Source organism: Labrus mixtus, chromosome 24 (assembly GCF_963584025.1).
Source record: "Labrus mixtus chromosome 24, fLabMix1.1, whole genome shotgun sequence".
In the NCBI taxonomy this organism is placed as follows: Eukaryota; Metazoa; Chordata; class Actinopteri; order Labriformes; family Labridae; genus Labrus; species Labrus mixtus.
Window position 1 is genome coordinate 796,410 of NC_083635.1, and position 17,095 is coordinate 813,504.

The 17,095-nt window shown below is 44.1% G+C and overlaps 1 protein-coding gene across 1 annotated transcript; it reads right to left on the reverse strand.

The window, feature by feature from the left end:
- Positions 1–2,659: 2,659 nt before the first annotated feature.
- Positions 2,660–15,684, reverse strand: xkr6a (XK, Kell blood group complex subunit-related family, member 6a). The gene is made up of 4 exons (XM_061032212.1): positions 13,421–15,684; positions 7,537–7,733; positions 6,457–6,874; positions 2,660–3,698 (listed from the first exon to the last, which is right to left on the reverse strand). The coding sequence occupies exons 1-4, from the start codon at positions 14,008–14,010 to the stop codon at positions 3,194–3,196; spliced, it is 1,710 nt and encodes a 569-aa protein (XP_060888195.1). The 5' UTR covers positions 14,011–15,684; the 3' UTR covers positions 2,660–3,193.
- Between the last annotated feature and the right edge of the window lie 1,411 nt (positions 15,685–17,095).

Sequence of the window (17,095 nt, forward strand, 5' to 3'; positions counted from 1 at the left end):
AATACAGAAAAAAAAATCTAAAGGATGTTAAGTCAAAAAGAAACAAGTTAACCAGCCCAATTCCTTTGACTTAACGGCTAAATGTTGAGCAGCATTGTGGGTAATTTAGACCAACTTCTTCTTAACAGCCTCATATTGAAGACAAACACTGTGTCCAAAACATACTCATACTAACATATTGCCTACGCCATACTTAGAATACTGCATACTTACTCGACCGCTAGTATGGTCAGGTGATGTACTTCGGATCCAAGCTCAATGGAAAAGCTATCATCAAGTTAGCCCGACCGTCTGTCCATAAAAGGAATTAATCAATAATGTAAATCAATTTTTTACTATTATAGCTAATTTGCAATTTTAGTATTGTTTGACAATTCATTACATTACAGCTACTTAAATGTTTTTACCGCTAATTGGCTGGCGCGCTTCGCTATTGGATAGTCTGAGAGCTGCAATGCATTGTGGGGGAATTAATATGACACGTATGCTCACGTTTCATACTTAAAATTTCTGGCTGATCATGTGCGCATTTCTTGCATAAACAAGATGGCATAACATGATTGCGGATCGTACTACACACTCACATGTGATGTCATATTTAGTAGGAAATATATGAAAGTATCGTTTTGGACACAGTCAATATCTTTCTTTAAAATTATCATTTTTCTGGCATTTTTTAAAAACTGTCCATTGTGAGTCGAACGGTTAAGGCAACACAAGCCAGAACCATTGAGAACCACAGGTTGATACCCCTTTTTTCTTTTACACTTTGATACACCTGGGTAGAAAATATAAGGTTTTTAGTTCCCCAAAAATGTTTTAGTATCCCTTTTAATGCGTTCTGAAAATCTTTTCTCCTTCAACTGGTCTAGCCTCTTGAACAGCAGTATAACAAGCATGTGTACGTCTGTGTTGATATTTTCTGACTGAACCAGCTGAGACTGCTCACCTGCTCTACAGCTGACATGGGACTCGAGTAAAGGTGTTATGTGTTTGACTGAAAAAAAAAACACGTTTTCCGCCCTACCAAAACCGTGTTTTTACTGGCTGCCATGCAAGTGTTAAGGCAGCCCCCCTGACAGCGTGTGATTTCAGGAGCAATGTTCCTGTCAACAGGCTGATGACTGATAACTCAGCTCATTTGTTGTCGCCTGCCAGTGTAACAGCTTGGATCACAGGGATAAACAAACCCCCAAAAAATAAATAATGAGCCATACATCACAGCTCAGTCGTGGGTGGCTTTTGAGGACTTGATGTTGGACGCTTTTCAGGGGAAGACGAGTCATCGAGATGGATTTGACAACTGACGTCCAAAACTGTTTTATACCAGCTTCAGTGGCAGCACCCTGCTAGCGTGGGAACAACATAATTAAGACATCACACATTGGTGGGAGCTGGTAGACAAAGATCAGAAATAATTAGTCTTGCGTTTGTTATTTCTTCCCAAAAGCAGAACACGCTTTTCATTTTGTAGTGGAAGGCTTCAAGTTTAAAAAAAAAAGAAAAAAGGTGGAATTGGCCACATTGGTTTGGTAAGTTGAGTCAGTAGTAAAGATGTTAACAGACATTGGCACAGTGATTCAACTATGCATCAAGCAAGACGAACTGTAACAAAACAATTATCCATCTTCTAAGCTGCTCTCCCTTTCTATTAGCTTATGTTTCTAACTGTCAAACAAACATGCTTAGAGTATTTATAACGAAGTAGACATTTTGGAAATCAGATTTTCTTTCTGACTTATAGTTAGAAGACAGGATTGGTACCACTCTTTTATCTCTCTGTTTTGTATGAAGACAGCGCCAGACAGGCCCAATTAGCATAGTCAGAAATGTCCGCAGACAGTTTTTTTTATCCATCCAAAGTATTTTTTTTTTTGACTTTGTAAGACTCACCGCACGCTGCCAAGAAAAAGTTTTAGAAGTAAAGTCACTTTATAATCTTAGCTAGTCATTTTTACATTCCTGTTAGTTTACATACTTATGTTAATTAAGCAGCTTTTTGGGTGATTTCTTTAACTGTTAACAATCCAAGGCAGCTTTCCATTTCCCGCTAAGCTAACATGAGCTAATCATTTCATAGCTCTAGCAAGTTTCAAGACAACAGAGTCTGATTGATCCATTGACTGTATATTAAGATGGACAGAACAACAGCCTCATGGAGTTGAAGCCAAAATATTTAGAGCTCCCCCTGCTGACTGGCTGCAGTATAGGTTATAAACCCCGCCTCCACCATGTTAACAGATTGGAGCCTGGGTCAAACTACAAAATTTAAAATTCAATTTCTTTTCTCAAAACTCTGTGGTGTAAGTTATTAATTATCATGCTGATTTATGTAATCGCATTTGTACAACGGATAAGGACGGAGACAGAGACGCACTGTCATTATTAACATACAGTCAAAGGATTATTTTTTTTCTGTAACAATGCTAAGATAACGCTAAAAGGAAACGATTTCTTTCTAGCTAAAGACTGACAGGGATTTTGAAATTCTCTGAGCGCACATAAGATGCCAATACCCTCATTGTCTATATCTTTCCCATCATAATGCACAACTCTTGGTACTTCCTTTGACCTTGTCTACCAATCTCATTAACCGTTTACATAAAAAAACATCTCTTATGTACATGGAAAATATATACACTCCCTGTCGACTATTTGCTGTTCGTTCTCATGTGTCGCACCTTTTTGTTCCACTGGGGCCTGTGAGAGTGTGAGCGATGCGATGTAAGTGACATGCGGTGGTCGAAGACTCCTGTGTCAGAATTGGCGCTCCTGTTTCCATTTTTTTTTTTTGTATTTTCCGCACAGCTGACACCAGACGTATTAAATGAAATCAATGAGAATCAATGAGAACAGATGAAGAGTGACCAGAGGAGTGGTACAGATGGATGAGGAGAGAAAAAGAAGGACTCGCGCTGAAGCAGCTTGTTGAGTCATGGCCATGGGACTTGCAGGTCAGAGGTACCCACAAGGAATGTGTGTGTGTGTGTGTGTGTGTGTGTGTGTGTGTGTGTGTATGTTTCTCAGTGTGCTTGTAGAAGTGTGACAGATTGCTTTTGTGTCAATGTGCTTACATCAAGTGCCAATTTTGAGCTTGTGAGAATGTGTTTGTAAATCTCTTCTAAACATGTATACAAACACATCTTTGTGGTGCATATGTGCTCATGTGTGTGTGTGCCAACTTGTTTATGTGTCAGAGTGAGGACTCATACTGCAACAGTTCATAGAGCAGCGGTCCATCTCGGTAACGGATGCCCACAGCAGCTGGCGTTATGTACTGCAGGATGTTTATAGTCCTCCGCAGCCGCCTGTCAACATAATGGGCGTCCCAGGCCGGGTAACGCTTCCTGGGCATGTCGATCTTTATAAGTGGACCCTCCGGCTTGGAGGTGGGGGGTGCCGACCTCACCTGGAAGACGGGGAGACACGTCTCGGCCACATCCTCTTCTGTCTCTGACTTGGCCATGTGGGCCGGGGTGGGCGGAGCAGTGGGCGGAGCAGACGGCGGGAGGGGGAGTCCCCAGAGGAGCTGGGCGCAGCAGGAAGAGGCGGGGCTCGGCTGGAGGTGGGCCGTGGCGGGGTGCAAGAAGCCGTAGTACAGCAGCATGACCAGGACGCCACAGGCGAACGTCAGGTAGACGCTGCACAGCGCTGGGACGGCGTAGGAGTCGGTCAACACGGGGTCCCTGTAGGCATACCTGCAGCACAGAGTGGATGTAACGCAACAGATTTGAGGATCGCAACTGGTAAACAGTAAATAAAGAACTCATAAGACATGTGGTTGCAGAAACTGGGGATCGAACCCCTGACCTTCCGGTTGAGTGACAACTAACTCTACCAACTGAGCCACAGCCATGCAGTGGTGAGTGAGAGATGTTTCATTGGTAATGAAGCAAAGACAAGCATGATACTCTGAATTATGGGGATGCATGCATATAGCATTTGTCACCATAATCAATCGCATAAAGAAATGTAGTTTACTCTTGGCACTGTAAGTAAAGCAGGACTTATTTCTAATCCAATTTTCACTTTGAGCTTTCAAACTACAGTAGAGTGGTAATATGTACATTGGATGAAAGCCTGTCATCTATCCAAACCCAAATTCCAGTAGGTCACTTTTTTAATGAGTTTACCATCAGAAGTAAAAAAAAATATTAAAATTATTTGGCTGTTGTCGGCACATTTTGGAGACAACCATGAGATTTGTTTTTGTTTGGTTTGCGTTTCTGGAATTGAAGCACAGAAAGCTTTTAAAAGACTCTGAATTCAATCCGAGCTTGTTTATGCAACTTTTTATCAAAGTTTTCATTCTTAAATTTAGAAAAGTTGTAATTACAACGGGCTCGAACGTGCCAATCATCAGCCCAAATCTTTTCAACACCAATCTTGGTGACTCTTGCCCTTGTTTAGGGAGGGAATTAAGCTCCCCACTGGTATGTTTTGGTGTCATGAGCTTTGCAGCGTGGTGCCGTTTTACATGCTGCATTATGTAGGTTGTGCTATTTGTGTAGTTTGTCAGGCTCTTGCAATATTTGCACACCCTCTTTTAAGCCTTCTCTGTTTTCTGCTAACACAATATAAACCTGAAATCATCACTTGCTTTTGCCGTGCCTGTAAAAAAATCATTTAAATTGTCAATTTATGAAAGGATTTTTAATTGTATTGCGAGGTATCACTACATCCCTATGTACCACACACTAATCATGTGTTCCTTCGTCCTACATTTAATCCTAAATGAAACAATGTCCTCCACCCTGTCCCAGCCTTTTTTAGACTTTCCGACTACCCTCTCTGTGGCTCACAGTAATACCCAATTGGATCTTCCCAGTGTAGTGGATCTTACATACGCCCGTTTGCTTAAAAAGGTTAAATAAATTTCTAAAGCAACTGGATATTGTTTTTATTTCAACAAATGTGCTCAAACAGAACGAAACTGTGAATCTGTTGGGGACTATTCCTATCTACATTTGCAGCTTTTGTAAGCACTTGGGGCAGCAGGGCGGTTTATGTGGGATTAAGTCAAACAAACTGCAGTGCGTGTGTTCGGGGTAATGAAATACCACCCAGTGCAATAATGTAGCTCACTGGTGTGTTTTTAATATGTGTTGAACAGCACTTAAAGCTCCACGGCACAGTGGAATAAGAAATATCCGGATTTGGACACACATGCAATACTTGTTTGTTTACAAGAAGACAAATAAACAGTATCACCAGAACTATATTATAAAAGTGAGTTTTTACATCTGTGGTTGGGAGAGTGTTTCATTAATCTTTAGAGAAGGGTAATAGAACATTGGTGGCTAAAGGGTTTTTAAACATGGAGGAAAAAAGCAAATAACCTTGCATTAACACTCCACATCAATTCAAAATGTGCACAACATTAGCACCTTGTTAATTGTTTCGCACCAATACACCAAGTCAAATTCCTTGTATGTGTAAATGTACTTGGCAGTAAACCCCGATTCTGATTCTGATTAACTGCTTTTCACTACATTGCTGGCTGTACGGTTAGAGCTCTTTCACACCTAAACCAAAATCCTCTTCCTCAAAAAGTGGCTTTTAATTTGGAACAAAAATCCTTGTTACTCAGAGAAGTTGGCTCCCCTCCCCCATTACATTTTAATTTAACCGTTTCAACTGTGTGAATTCATGTTGTTGTTCTTTGGGTTCTTTTACAGTTTGCTTCCAATGTTCCATCCATAAATCCATTATCTATACCGCTATTCATGTTCGGGGTCGCAGGCTGGAGGCCATCCAAGCTGTCATTGGGCGAGAGGCGGGGTTACACCCTGGACTGTTCGGCCGGTCAATCACAGGACTGACATATAGAGACAGACAACCAGTTACACTCACAGTCAAACCTACGGGCAATTTAGAGTGTATTCACACCAGGAAACTCCTTTAGTTCACTTTCTTTGGCCAAATACAATACTTCTTTTTTGGTTTGGTGAGGTTCGTTTTCACATTGCACTTTTTCCCAAGAGGCCCAGAATTTGTAGAATTCTTCGGCTGGGTCTCGGTCCGGCTTTTTGGTGCTCACCCGAGTTCGATGGTTTGTTTTCACACCTGCCCAAAAGATCCGCACCAAGGGTTTTAGTTCCTTTCAAGCGAACTAAACAAGGTAGGTGTGAATACACCCTAAAGTCACCAATTAGGCCTAACAAGCATGTCTTTGGACTGTGGGAGGAAGTATCCAACCCTAACCCTGCAAACTCCACAGAGATGCTCTGACCGACAGGGATTTGAACCAGGAACCTCAGCGCTAATCCCTACACCAACCTGCAGCCGGTTCCAATGTTTTTTTTGTTGTTAGGGGTTTTATGTGTTTGGGTTCCATAGACTTTTGCTTGTATGTCAAACACTTGGTAAACCCTTGTTTCTAAAGGTGCTATATGAATAAAATTCAAATGGAAGAGCAAATAGTAATAAAATAAACAAGTAGCCACTCTGACTCACCACAGCCCAGTGAGGATGGTGTTCTCTGCCAGCACAACGATGTAGTACGCCACCATCCTATAGCGCGTCTGCCCTTCCTTCACGTTGAACCAGCAGAAGATGTAGACGATGCCGACCACCATATTGAAGAGCACCTCCTCCCACTTGGACATGCAAAAGTCTGTGCCGCCATGCACCACCCAGAAGGCCATGGCGCACCAGTGGACGACCACGAAGATGCCGAAGTAGATGTGGAAGAGGGAGGCGAAGAGGGCGAGCGAGAGGACGCGGGACGAGATGGTGAACAGGCGCCAGAAGAGGTGCAGCAGCGCCCCGCGGTAGCTCATGCTGCGCTGGTCGTCGCGGGAATCCCGCAGCAGTTTGTGGTAGGAGGCCAGAACCCAGGCGAGGGACAAGAGGGAGCCCAGGGACGAGATACCTGCAGAGACATAGGAGGAAATATAATCAAAGAGGTGGATGCTTCTTTAGTTTCTTAGTGTAATCAAAGTTTGAGAAGCAAAAAGTACATCAACACATTGTATGAGTCATTGGAGGTGTTATGTGTAGCAATGTGTGCATATTGTTAAATAAGAAGTAGTGCGTGACACAACAGGAACGTTAGCAATGACGCTCATTGGTATGAAACGGGGAAAAAAAAGTTATTTTTAATGGCACAGCTGCTGTGTGTATCCACCCCCCCTATGGTAGTCATATATTAGCATTTAAGTAAAAAGGTGTCTCAAAATTCCAGAGTGATAGAAAGGGATGAATAACAGCAGTGGGTGGCCGCCAAGATGATGCATTTCCTTGATGAATAAGGAACAGGAGGCTGGAGGATTTTTGGCTGGCACATCCCCCCAAATCACCTATGATTGTGCTGATTTTTTTTTTAAGGACTACCTTAACAAAAAAACACAAAAAGCAGCACCATCTGCAGCCACAAATTACTGAGCGTGAAGTGTGCAAATGGCTAATTACTGTTTGTGCAGCTGTTGATTGTATAGTATGTGCAGCATGAAAACATGGTGTTGCAAATGTAGCAGTAAGGTAGTAATTCTCATAAATCTGGTTTTGTGTGATTGTTATCTGAACTCCACATACACTGCAGCGTCTCGGCTCGGTTCTCCTGGATCATGATGCAGAGCTGCAGGACCAGCTGTGGCGCAGACTCCAGGAAGGTCTCCAGCAGTCGCAACATGTTGACGTCCGCGTACTCGAACATCATGGCCCAGTACCAGCGCCGCTGGTGCTCCTTCTGCCGACGAGACATGACGCCCAGGTACAGCGTCCTGATGTACCTGAGGGGCATCATAGGTAAGTCGAATTAATACATTCAAAATGTTCCAGTCTTATTGTTTCAACTCAAGTAAATCTGAGGTTGCTATGTGATTAACTAATCCCATTCATACACATTCATATGCCGCCGATGAAGCAGCTTGGGGTTAAGTGTCTTGCCAAAGGGACATGTAGCAGCAGGAGCTGGGGATTGAACCCCTGACCTTCCGGTTGAGAGATGACCGACCTCGACCTAGTTTCAATGGTTTAGTTTTCAAGAATGCAGGCTTCTACCGCAACACACATGCTTTTATGTTTTCTTTAGTGCCTTTTATTTGTATTCCTTTGTGTGAAAAAAATTAAGAAATAAACCAAAAATTCTCATTTGAGACCTTGTTAGTGTGAATTAAAGAGGACATATAATCCCCCCTTCTCCACCTTTTCAAACAGTCCCCTGTGGTCTAAATGTGCTTTGGTCAAAATATAACATGAATCAAGCACCAGAGGAGGTTTGTGACCCTGTATAAACCAGCTCTCTCAGAACGCTCCGTTTTGGTGTGTGTGTCTCTTTAAATGTAATGACCCCCCCCCCCCCCCCCCCCCCGAGTTTTCCCCGTAGACATCACTCCTCTGTAGAGAGAATAAAAATGTCAGACCTTAGTAATTTTTTTACCAGAATCCCACTGTGACATCACAAGGAGAGCAAATTTGAAACAGAGCATTTTTCTCTGTGTTGTAAGACTTATGCAGACCACAAACAAAGGACTGGATGGGTTTATTTCACATTTTTTGGGTCTGTAGACACTCAGGTTACACAAATATATGTTCAGAAACACAAAGTGGATTTTTCATAATATGTAGCCAAACATGACCCATCCTTTTCAGGGGTTACTGTGTTTTTCAAAATAAAAGTTCAGCATATGAATTCAACACTGTTGGCACAGATAATTACAATTCCTAGCTCCTATTCAAAATCTTTCCATCAAATAATAACCAGCCAAAGTGAAAAGTTGAAGGAAACACAGAGTTCTCCCTGTTGATCTATAAATAAAACAAACGCAACAAAACCATGGACTTTACCCCTTCTGATCTTGTTCTATTAGTAGCCCAATCATTGATCATTGTCTTATTGTGTAGAGAAGATTTTGATCCATATAAAACTGGGAGATTTTCTACATCTGGGAAACTACAGTCCATGTGGGCGGGACGTAGGCAGAGATCTCAATTAAAATCGCCTCGAGCACTCACGAGTTTGTGTGTGTGTGTGTGTGTGTGTGGAGGTGTGTATGTCCATATGTTCTCATGTGGTGCAGATGTATTCTATTGATCCTGCCTCCCTGTGTGCGCAGTACTACTGTACTCTATGTGCAATGATGTCACTGAGGGTGCTTTTGAATTATGTATGACTTTGCGTGCATGCAGGGATATTACAGCCAACCGGTTTGCAACATACAAGCTTAATGCATGAAACATAAATAATGCATGTGCATTATCTACTTGTGCACGCACGCCGCTCATACACACACACATCAGGTCTAGGCTTGATGCAGAGGTTTGGGCGTCGCAAAGGCACTTAGGCTGCCAATCACGCGGCGCACTTCTGGCTAATTAATGATGTAGCGGCACAAAGATGAGAGACAGGCTGAAAACTCAGAGCGTGGATCGCTTTATCCTTCCCACACTTGGCATGAAAACACTCCGCCATGTTGGTTTTTTAATGACACAGAAAGTTTTAATATTTCAGTATTCTACTCACGGAAATGTTAATCGGGCGGTGTCCTTGTTGCAGTTTAGCGATAGGGCGATTTCGATTCCGCTACATAAACGGCGTCTGGGAGCTGATGAGGATGCTGTATAGGTTACCGTGGCAACTAAGAGTCATAACTTATCAGCTCTGGGGCAAAATTGTGATGAGGGGTTTATTTACTGAGCGTTTCTATCATTAGGGCACAAGTAGAGGTGGTTTGGGTTTGGTTCCCGGACGCGGTTTTCCGGGCCACGCCCAACTGGGAGGAGACCAAGAACAGCCCGTCTATACTGGGAACGCCTCGGAATCCCCCCAGGAGGATCTGAAAAACGTTGCTGGGGAGAGGGAAGTCTGGGCTCACTTGCTTCTTACTTATGGCTGGTTAGTACTTGTTTGGGAGACTGATACCAGGTGCTGTAAGCTTGGGGTGGCTGTGGCTCAGTGGTGGAGTCGGTCGCTTGGAAGACTATAGCCCTCCATATATGGGGCAAGGAGTTGGTCGTCTCTTAACCAGAAGAACAGGACTGAATACTGATCCAGAAATATATTGTCATCCTGACTCTTGTGATACAAATATCAAAGCGCTGGTGCCAAATATCCACATTTTAACCCCCCAAAAAACGGGCAGTTTAATGCCACCTCTCGCTCACCAGCTCGACGACGCCCACATTTGGGTTAAACAAAGAGGTCGTCTAAAAAAACGACCTCTGAAATAATAAGCTCATCAAAAGTGAGACTACAAAACTACAACTCCCATGAGAACCACCTGCACAGTGTGGTCCGTTTGTGAAGCCAACAACACTCCTGCTGCACGGTGGAGATATGAACCGGAGGAGCTTTGTGGCGGCAAATACAAGGTGTAACAAAAAACCCCAGAAGCAGACAACACACAAGAGAAACACCTGACGAGGAAACTGAAAAGAGAAGACAAATCAAAAAGTCAGGTCGAGGAATTTGGTGTGTACAGTGGTCAGGTTGCAAATGTAGTTCAGGTTAATTTAATCATATATAATGTAACTTCCCAATTACAAAATTGTGGCTTATGAAAATGCTGAGTGGCTCCTAACTTTGTAAAACCACTAGCCACAGTGAGCTGGTGAGCAAAAAAAGTCAATGTCAAGCCCTGGATTCTAGAAATAATCAAACAATTGGCAAACATATATCATAATAGCATTGTTCTTATGTCTGGTTGTTGGTGAATGTGTCCTGTTTTTTTTATTAATGTGGCCTGCATGCATTAGTTGTCTGTTGAGGTGAGCTTCAGGTATAGCTCACTCAATGTTTTATATGTGGCCTTGTGTCATTTGTACGTGTTTATATGTATATAGTGTTACATGTTGTTTTGTTTTGTGCACGTTACATTTACTTTAGTAGGTTATTGGATACGTGCTTTTACTAATACTTGTTTTTTTAGGTACATTGTTATGTCTGCTCAATGCTGCTCCATGTCTGTCCATACATTTTTTATACTAACCAAATGCTGCTTTATGTGTATCCTGCATGGTTTATGTATTTTCTCCTGTGTCTGCTTATGATATTTCTATATTTGTAGCTTTTAGCGATGTTTGAATTTGTTTTTTTTTAGGGAGCCTTTTATAAAATCTGGCCAGAGACAACAGATGAAAATTAGCCTTTTGGCTAACTCTGGCATATTTAACCGAAATGTTTATTAATATGAAATATCCCTGTAAAATTAAAAAAAAAAAAAAAAAAAAAAAAAAAATAATAATAATAATAATAATATATATATATATATATATATAAATAAAAATAAATAAAAATAAATGCTACCTTTGCCAAGGTGATAAGTTGTCAATAGATTTGGGGATGATTAGAGAAACCAGCGTCCTCTGTGAAGGTTAGAGTCTCTAACAGTGTTAAGTGCTTCACTTGAAGGGTTCCTTGTTTTTGCATTTTGTAAAGGCTAAATGCATACTGTAAATGAGTTGTACTTTTCTAGTCTTCTGCCAACTCAAAGCTGCTTTTACACACGCGACATTCACCCATTCACTCCACATTCACACTGATGCCGTTCACACCCTGCAGCTGGAGCAATTTGGGATCAAGTGTCTTTCTTGAGGACACTAAGGAAACAGGAGCTAAGGATGTAACCCCTGACCTTCAGGTCCAAAGATGACTGATTCCACCAAGGGGCCAAAGCTGCACATCAGGGCTTTGCTGTGTGATTGTATTTCAACAAATATTATCATTATTATTAACAACAGACACTGCATGGAAGAGCCTTTCTGCATAACCAAAAATGGTCTCTTTTCTTCATAAACAGCACGTTAACACCTGTGTTAAATGCACCCAACTGCCATTTGCCCTTGACTCAAGAACAGTCAAGGATAAATAAGCAGCATCATTTGTTTGGCTTTCTCAAAAAACTGTAAACAGGAAGTCCCTGTGTATTCGTTGAGGATTGAGGATTTTACTCCGCAGCATGGCAGCCAATTAATGCCTCTACATGGAAGGATGTGCCGAATACAGTACATCTTCCACGCCTCAAACCCAACCCCCACCACTCTCACTCCTACGTTTCCCTCTTTTCCCCTCGCTCTCGTTCTCCTCCCCTCCCCCCTCCCTTTTCACTCCCTTTGTGAATGTGCAACCTTTTCCTCCCTCCTCCTCCGACCTCGCCCCTCCTCCCCCCTCAACAGCCTCTCCATCTCTAAGGCAATCTGTCTCAATCAGGCGCTACCACCACTCCCCTCTCCATCTTCTTCTTCCTCCTTCTTCCTACTTCCTCCAGGTGGGAAAGTCCATTCTGCAGGCCAAGGGGGGGTGGTATAGATCGGGGATATGGGTGTGTGTGACTCTTAGGGGGGTTGAGTTAACCCAACAGCCACAGAGATACCAAAGCAGAGGAGCTGCAAGTGCTGTTTGTATAAAAGGCTCAGAGGCTGATAAGCAAGTTGATACCACCACTACTACTGTTATTAAATCAACAAACATCATAAACACATTTACACTGGACTAAGAAGAAGAAACCAGTAAGGAACCAACAGTTGCAATAGCCAGACGTGTGTAAGACTTAAAGTGCATGTGAGTTTGTTTTTTTCCCCACCAGTGCTTTTATCACTTCATTTAGCACCTACTGATGTCCAACTGTGTCTATATGTATGTGTGTGTGTGTGTGTGTGTGTGTGTGTGTGTGTGTGTGTGTGTGTGTGTGTGTGTGTGAGAGAGAGAGAGAGAGAGAGAGAGAGAGAGAGAGAGAGAGAGAGTGATAGGTGTGTTGCCAGAAGCACAGATGCTTTCCCCTCTTTGTACTCTCCATGCATGCTGACACTCACGGGAAGAGGCCGTGACACCGTTTTTCCACTGGTCACACACGCTGCCACGCATGACCACACACACACACACACACACACACACACACACACACACACACACACACACACACACACACACACACACACACACACACACACACACACGCACACAAAAAGCCCCGAAATCCTGTTTTTTAAAGTGAAGAAAAACTGACCGAGACGCTGTCCATGGTGCTGAAAGTGTTTTCAGCACCATGGACAGCGCTCCGCTCAAACACCCATTATGTCGCCTCTATTATCTTAAGTTTAAATATGTGGAGGGTAACTTTTCTAATACTTTAATTTGATTTAATTGTACAGACTTTCACCCCCCCTCCTCTACCAAGTCAGTGCAGCTGGATTAACTTTTCACAAGTTGACCCAAAAAGAAAAAGAAACTCTGAGATGTTAGAGTGAATCAGTGTCAGCAGCGTCACTTTCTCTCTGATTGTTTTCTCTGTGTCTCTTCCTCTCCTGACTGTCAGTGAGGAGCACGCTTTGCTTTCTGAGATCTTCATCAAGAAGACATCCCACTCCACCCATTAGCGACGTTAAGCATGAGTGGAAAAGTCAGAGAGAGAGAGAGAGAGAGAGAGATAGAGAGAGAGGCAGGTGTGTGTTTTTGTTTGTGTCCCCCTCCCCTCCTTACCTCCACACTTGTCCCAGCTGGAGAATGTGTATGGTGGCCTGCCACAGCCAGATGGTGGCCAGCTGCAGACGGTCTCTACCGGGATACAGGCACCCCAGGGCCACCGTGCCCCGCTTGGTGAGACCCTCCACCTCCCCGAGCCCCCCGCCGGTGTAGTCCTGCACGAACCAACGGAAACTCAGGATCTGGACCAGCACCGATGGCACCAACACAAAGAAGAGAGTGAGGCCAAACCAGAGGAAGTCCTGCCTCTGATAGTAGTCCATGGCCAGGCACAGGTCCGTCCCGACGTCCCAGAAGAAGACGAGGAGGGCGAGGATGATCCAGAGGCAGTCCAGCCACAGCTGCTCCCGGGGCGGGCAGTGGGTCTCCCGGATGCCGACCCCTCCGACCGGCTGACCGCCCCCGAGCAGAGAGCCGAGGCAGGCGGAGCGGCAGCCCCAGTAGCACGCCGAGGTGCGGCAGCACTGGCAGATGTGGATCGCGGCAGAGTCCAGCGGCTCCTCGGCGTCGACGTCGTACAACTGGGCGAAGCCGCCGCCGCCGTACCCGACCCCGGCTCCTTTGCCGCCGTCCGACTGCGCGGCCATGTTCCCCTTCCCGCTCCTGCCCTCCTGCGAGAAGCACGACAAGCGCACCGTTTTGGCTGCTGGTGGGGCGCGAATACCACGTCACTTCCCCGATACCTGCTGTCCCCTTCCCTTTCGCTCAGCGGCGACTGCTGTGTCTCTTTTCCGCCCCGGGCGAGAGGAGCCATCAGAGCGCTGGAGAGACCGCCACCGGACGCTGTCGAGAAGCAGCAGCAGCAGCAGCAGCAGCAGCAGCAGCGGCGGCGGCGGGTTCAGTCCAACAGCCCTGCATCATCCCGTCATGTTCGCGCGGTCATCTAGGTCGATGGGCGGCTATGACGTAATGCATCTCCCGCTGTTTCTTAAGACGTATGAGTGTTTTGGATGTTTTGCCTCTGGATGAAAAAAAAATCAAATTCTCTCAAATAACGACACCTTCCTCTTCAAGTCAACCGGAAGAACTCTTGACTCCTGCCTCCTCACCCCCACACCGCACTCTGGATGCAGGTACCTGGCATCCACTCCTGCCCGTGTCCGCTCCTCTCCGCAGCTCCAGCCCCCTCTGCAGCTCCAGCTTCCCCTCCACTCCTCACTTCTTTCTCCCTCACTCCGCCCTCTACTGGATGACAACTTCAACCACGGATTCACATCTGCGCACTACAGTACAAGATTCGTGCAAAAGCCCACCATTCTCCCCAGAACCAGGGTGACGGTTTCCCATTGACAAACTAACAATTTTATCTTTCTACAATTATTTTCTTCTTTCCTCCATTCTCCTGTATATTCCACTCTCTCTACACTTCTTTTCTCTCTCACGCCATCCCTCCATCATCCCCTCCCATGGGTTGACTGCCCCATGGCTCTACCAGCCTAATCAGCCATAACAAACACCATGTATGTGTGTGTGCAAGTGTGAGTGTGTGTGTTTATTCTCCATGCTAGGCAAGCATTTAGGATTTAAGAATGTGAGGAAATGGGATGGACAGTGTGTGTGAGAGAGGAGGGGGTTGCAGCTAAGGGAGCTTGATAGAGAAGGAGAAAGGAGGGAAGGATGAAGGAATTAGAGGAGGGATGAAAGGAGTGTGTGTACGTGTGACAGAAAAAATGAATCAGGCCAGGGCTGTTTCAAAGGATAAAGAGAATTGCAGCAAGAAAGAGGATGATTTAAGGATTGTTGGAGGAAACACAAAGGCGTCAGATGAGGGAAAAGGAAACATTTTGAGGGAAGAAGTCACAAAAAAGGACGCATCTTTTTAAAGAAGGAAGTGTAAATGGTATAAATTGAAAGGCTTTGTTAGAGTGAAGTCATAAAGGGGAGTGAGATAAGGGTGATGAAGGTCAGGAGGATGAGGAAGAAGGGAAATTGATTGACATGCAGGTTTAGAGAAGGTTGGAGTGAAGGAATGAAAAAAAGTGAAAAACAGCAATTTCTGATTCCTCTTTGAGAAATGTTGTCAGTGTGCTATATATGTAAAAACTGAGGTGGAATGTAAACACATTGCACAGGCTACAACACAAACATGTGCCTGCTCTCCCGCCCTCTCACAAGCACACACACACACACACACACACACACACACACACACACACACACACACACACACACACACACACACACACACACACACACACACACACACACACACACACAACGCTCAAGCTATTTTTCCTAAACACATGCACACTCAAAGATATGCAAGCGTGTCTCTTTATCACGCACACACTATTGCTCCTCGTTCTCAGGAGCACGTTTCTGTGCAAGCACTTGCACTTTCTCTCTCTCTCTCTCTCTCTCTCTCCCTGTCCACTGGAGATTAGCCTATCTGTTGTCATGACAACAGTAGCTGAAGGACAGGGAGAGAGAGAGTCGATTGGGTGTGTAGCTCTACCCCGTTTGTGTGTGTGAGGCAAGAGACAATGAGAGTAAGTGACAGAAACACTGGAGTTACCCAGCCACAGCACAAGTGTGGAGCCCCCCCACCCCCGCCCCTCCGACACCTTGACTTAAGGCTAAAATCTTTAAAAAAATTCAGAGAAATGTGACCTGAGCAACTTGCAAAGAGGCACATGTCAGCAGCAAAACATGGCAGCTATGATGCACCAGACTTCAGCTTTTTTTTGTTATTTAAAAAAATTAATCTCCAGAAGAAGTTTAAAGTTGCACATGAGGTTACATAAAGGTCCCAAAATGTGTCAATCCAAACACATCCTGACTTTTTAGCCTGGCTCTGTGTAATTATGCCTTAAAGAAAATATTGAATGGCATATTAAAATGTAGAAGTTACAAAAAAATGTAATATAATCAGGACACTTATAGAGTTAAAAGTAAATCTCATACATGAATCATCATGAGGTTACAGCTGCAGTCCCACCACACATGCAGTATTTATCCGAATGAATTAGCAAAAAAATGCCCAAGGACTCGAGATCAAATGCGTCTGATTGGGTCGTCTCTTCAAGACAAAAGTAGGCAGCAGCTCCTGGATCAGCGGTGAACCTCAATAGATCAAAACGATTATGTCGCGCTGAGTTGATGGGAAGCAGGACGCCGAGAGAAGAGAGTTTTTATTCTGTAGGGACAGAACAAGGAAAGGGAAGAGATTTGTGCAAATACTTCAAAAAAAGCTGCAGAAATATGATAAGAAAAGCCATAAAATGAAAAAGAGGAATTCAGCATTTCAGTTTCATCTCAGAACAACCTTCCATCAAAGCAGAGAAAAGTCAGGACAGAGGGAGTAACAATTGAAAACATGTCGGGAAGGAAAAACTTGCACAAGCTGGAACTTAATTTTGCCTCTGAATAGAGATGAGACAGTTAAAGATAAAGTGAGCGCAGCAGGGAGGAAACTTGGCTACTTTAAACTCCCAAATAGAGTCTGACAGTGGTGTTAAAAAAAAAAGTTTTCAGATCCAGTAATGGTGCCATCATTGGGAGGAACTTTCTGTTTGTGTGGGGTGGCCAATCACATTTAAAGAAGCCCCTGGCTAAAGGTAAAATATGCCATCCTGACTGTAACAGCTGAAGAGCTGAAAATGGATCTATACAATAAAGGAATGTAAATACAGAATGTGTGAACGTGTGTGATCCAAAACCTCGGGAAACCAA

Bases quoted from the DNA above. Each gene is read 5' to 3' on its own strand.
- xkr6a (XM_061032212.1), bottom strand. From the start codon at position 14,010: ATGGCCGCGCAGTCGGACGGCGGCAAAGGAGCCGGGGTCGGGTACGGC. The intron at 7,734-13,420 runs GTAAGGAGGGGA...GATGCCCCTCAG, and splicing joins CAGCTGGGACAAGTGTGGAG to GTACATCAGGACGCTGTACC. The intron at 6,875-7,536 runs GTATGTGGAGTT...ATGTCTCTGCAG, and splicing joins CCGAGCCGAGACGCTGCAGT to GTATCTCGTCCCTGGGCTCC.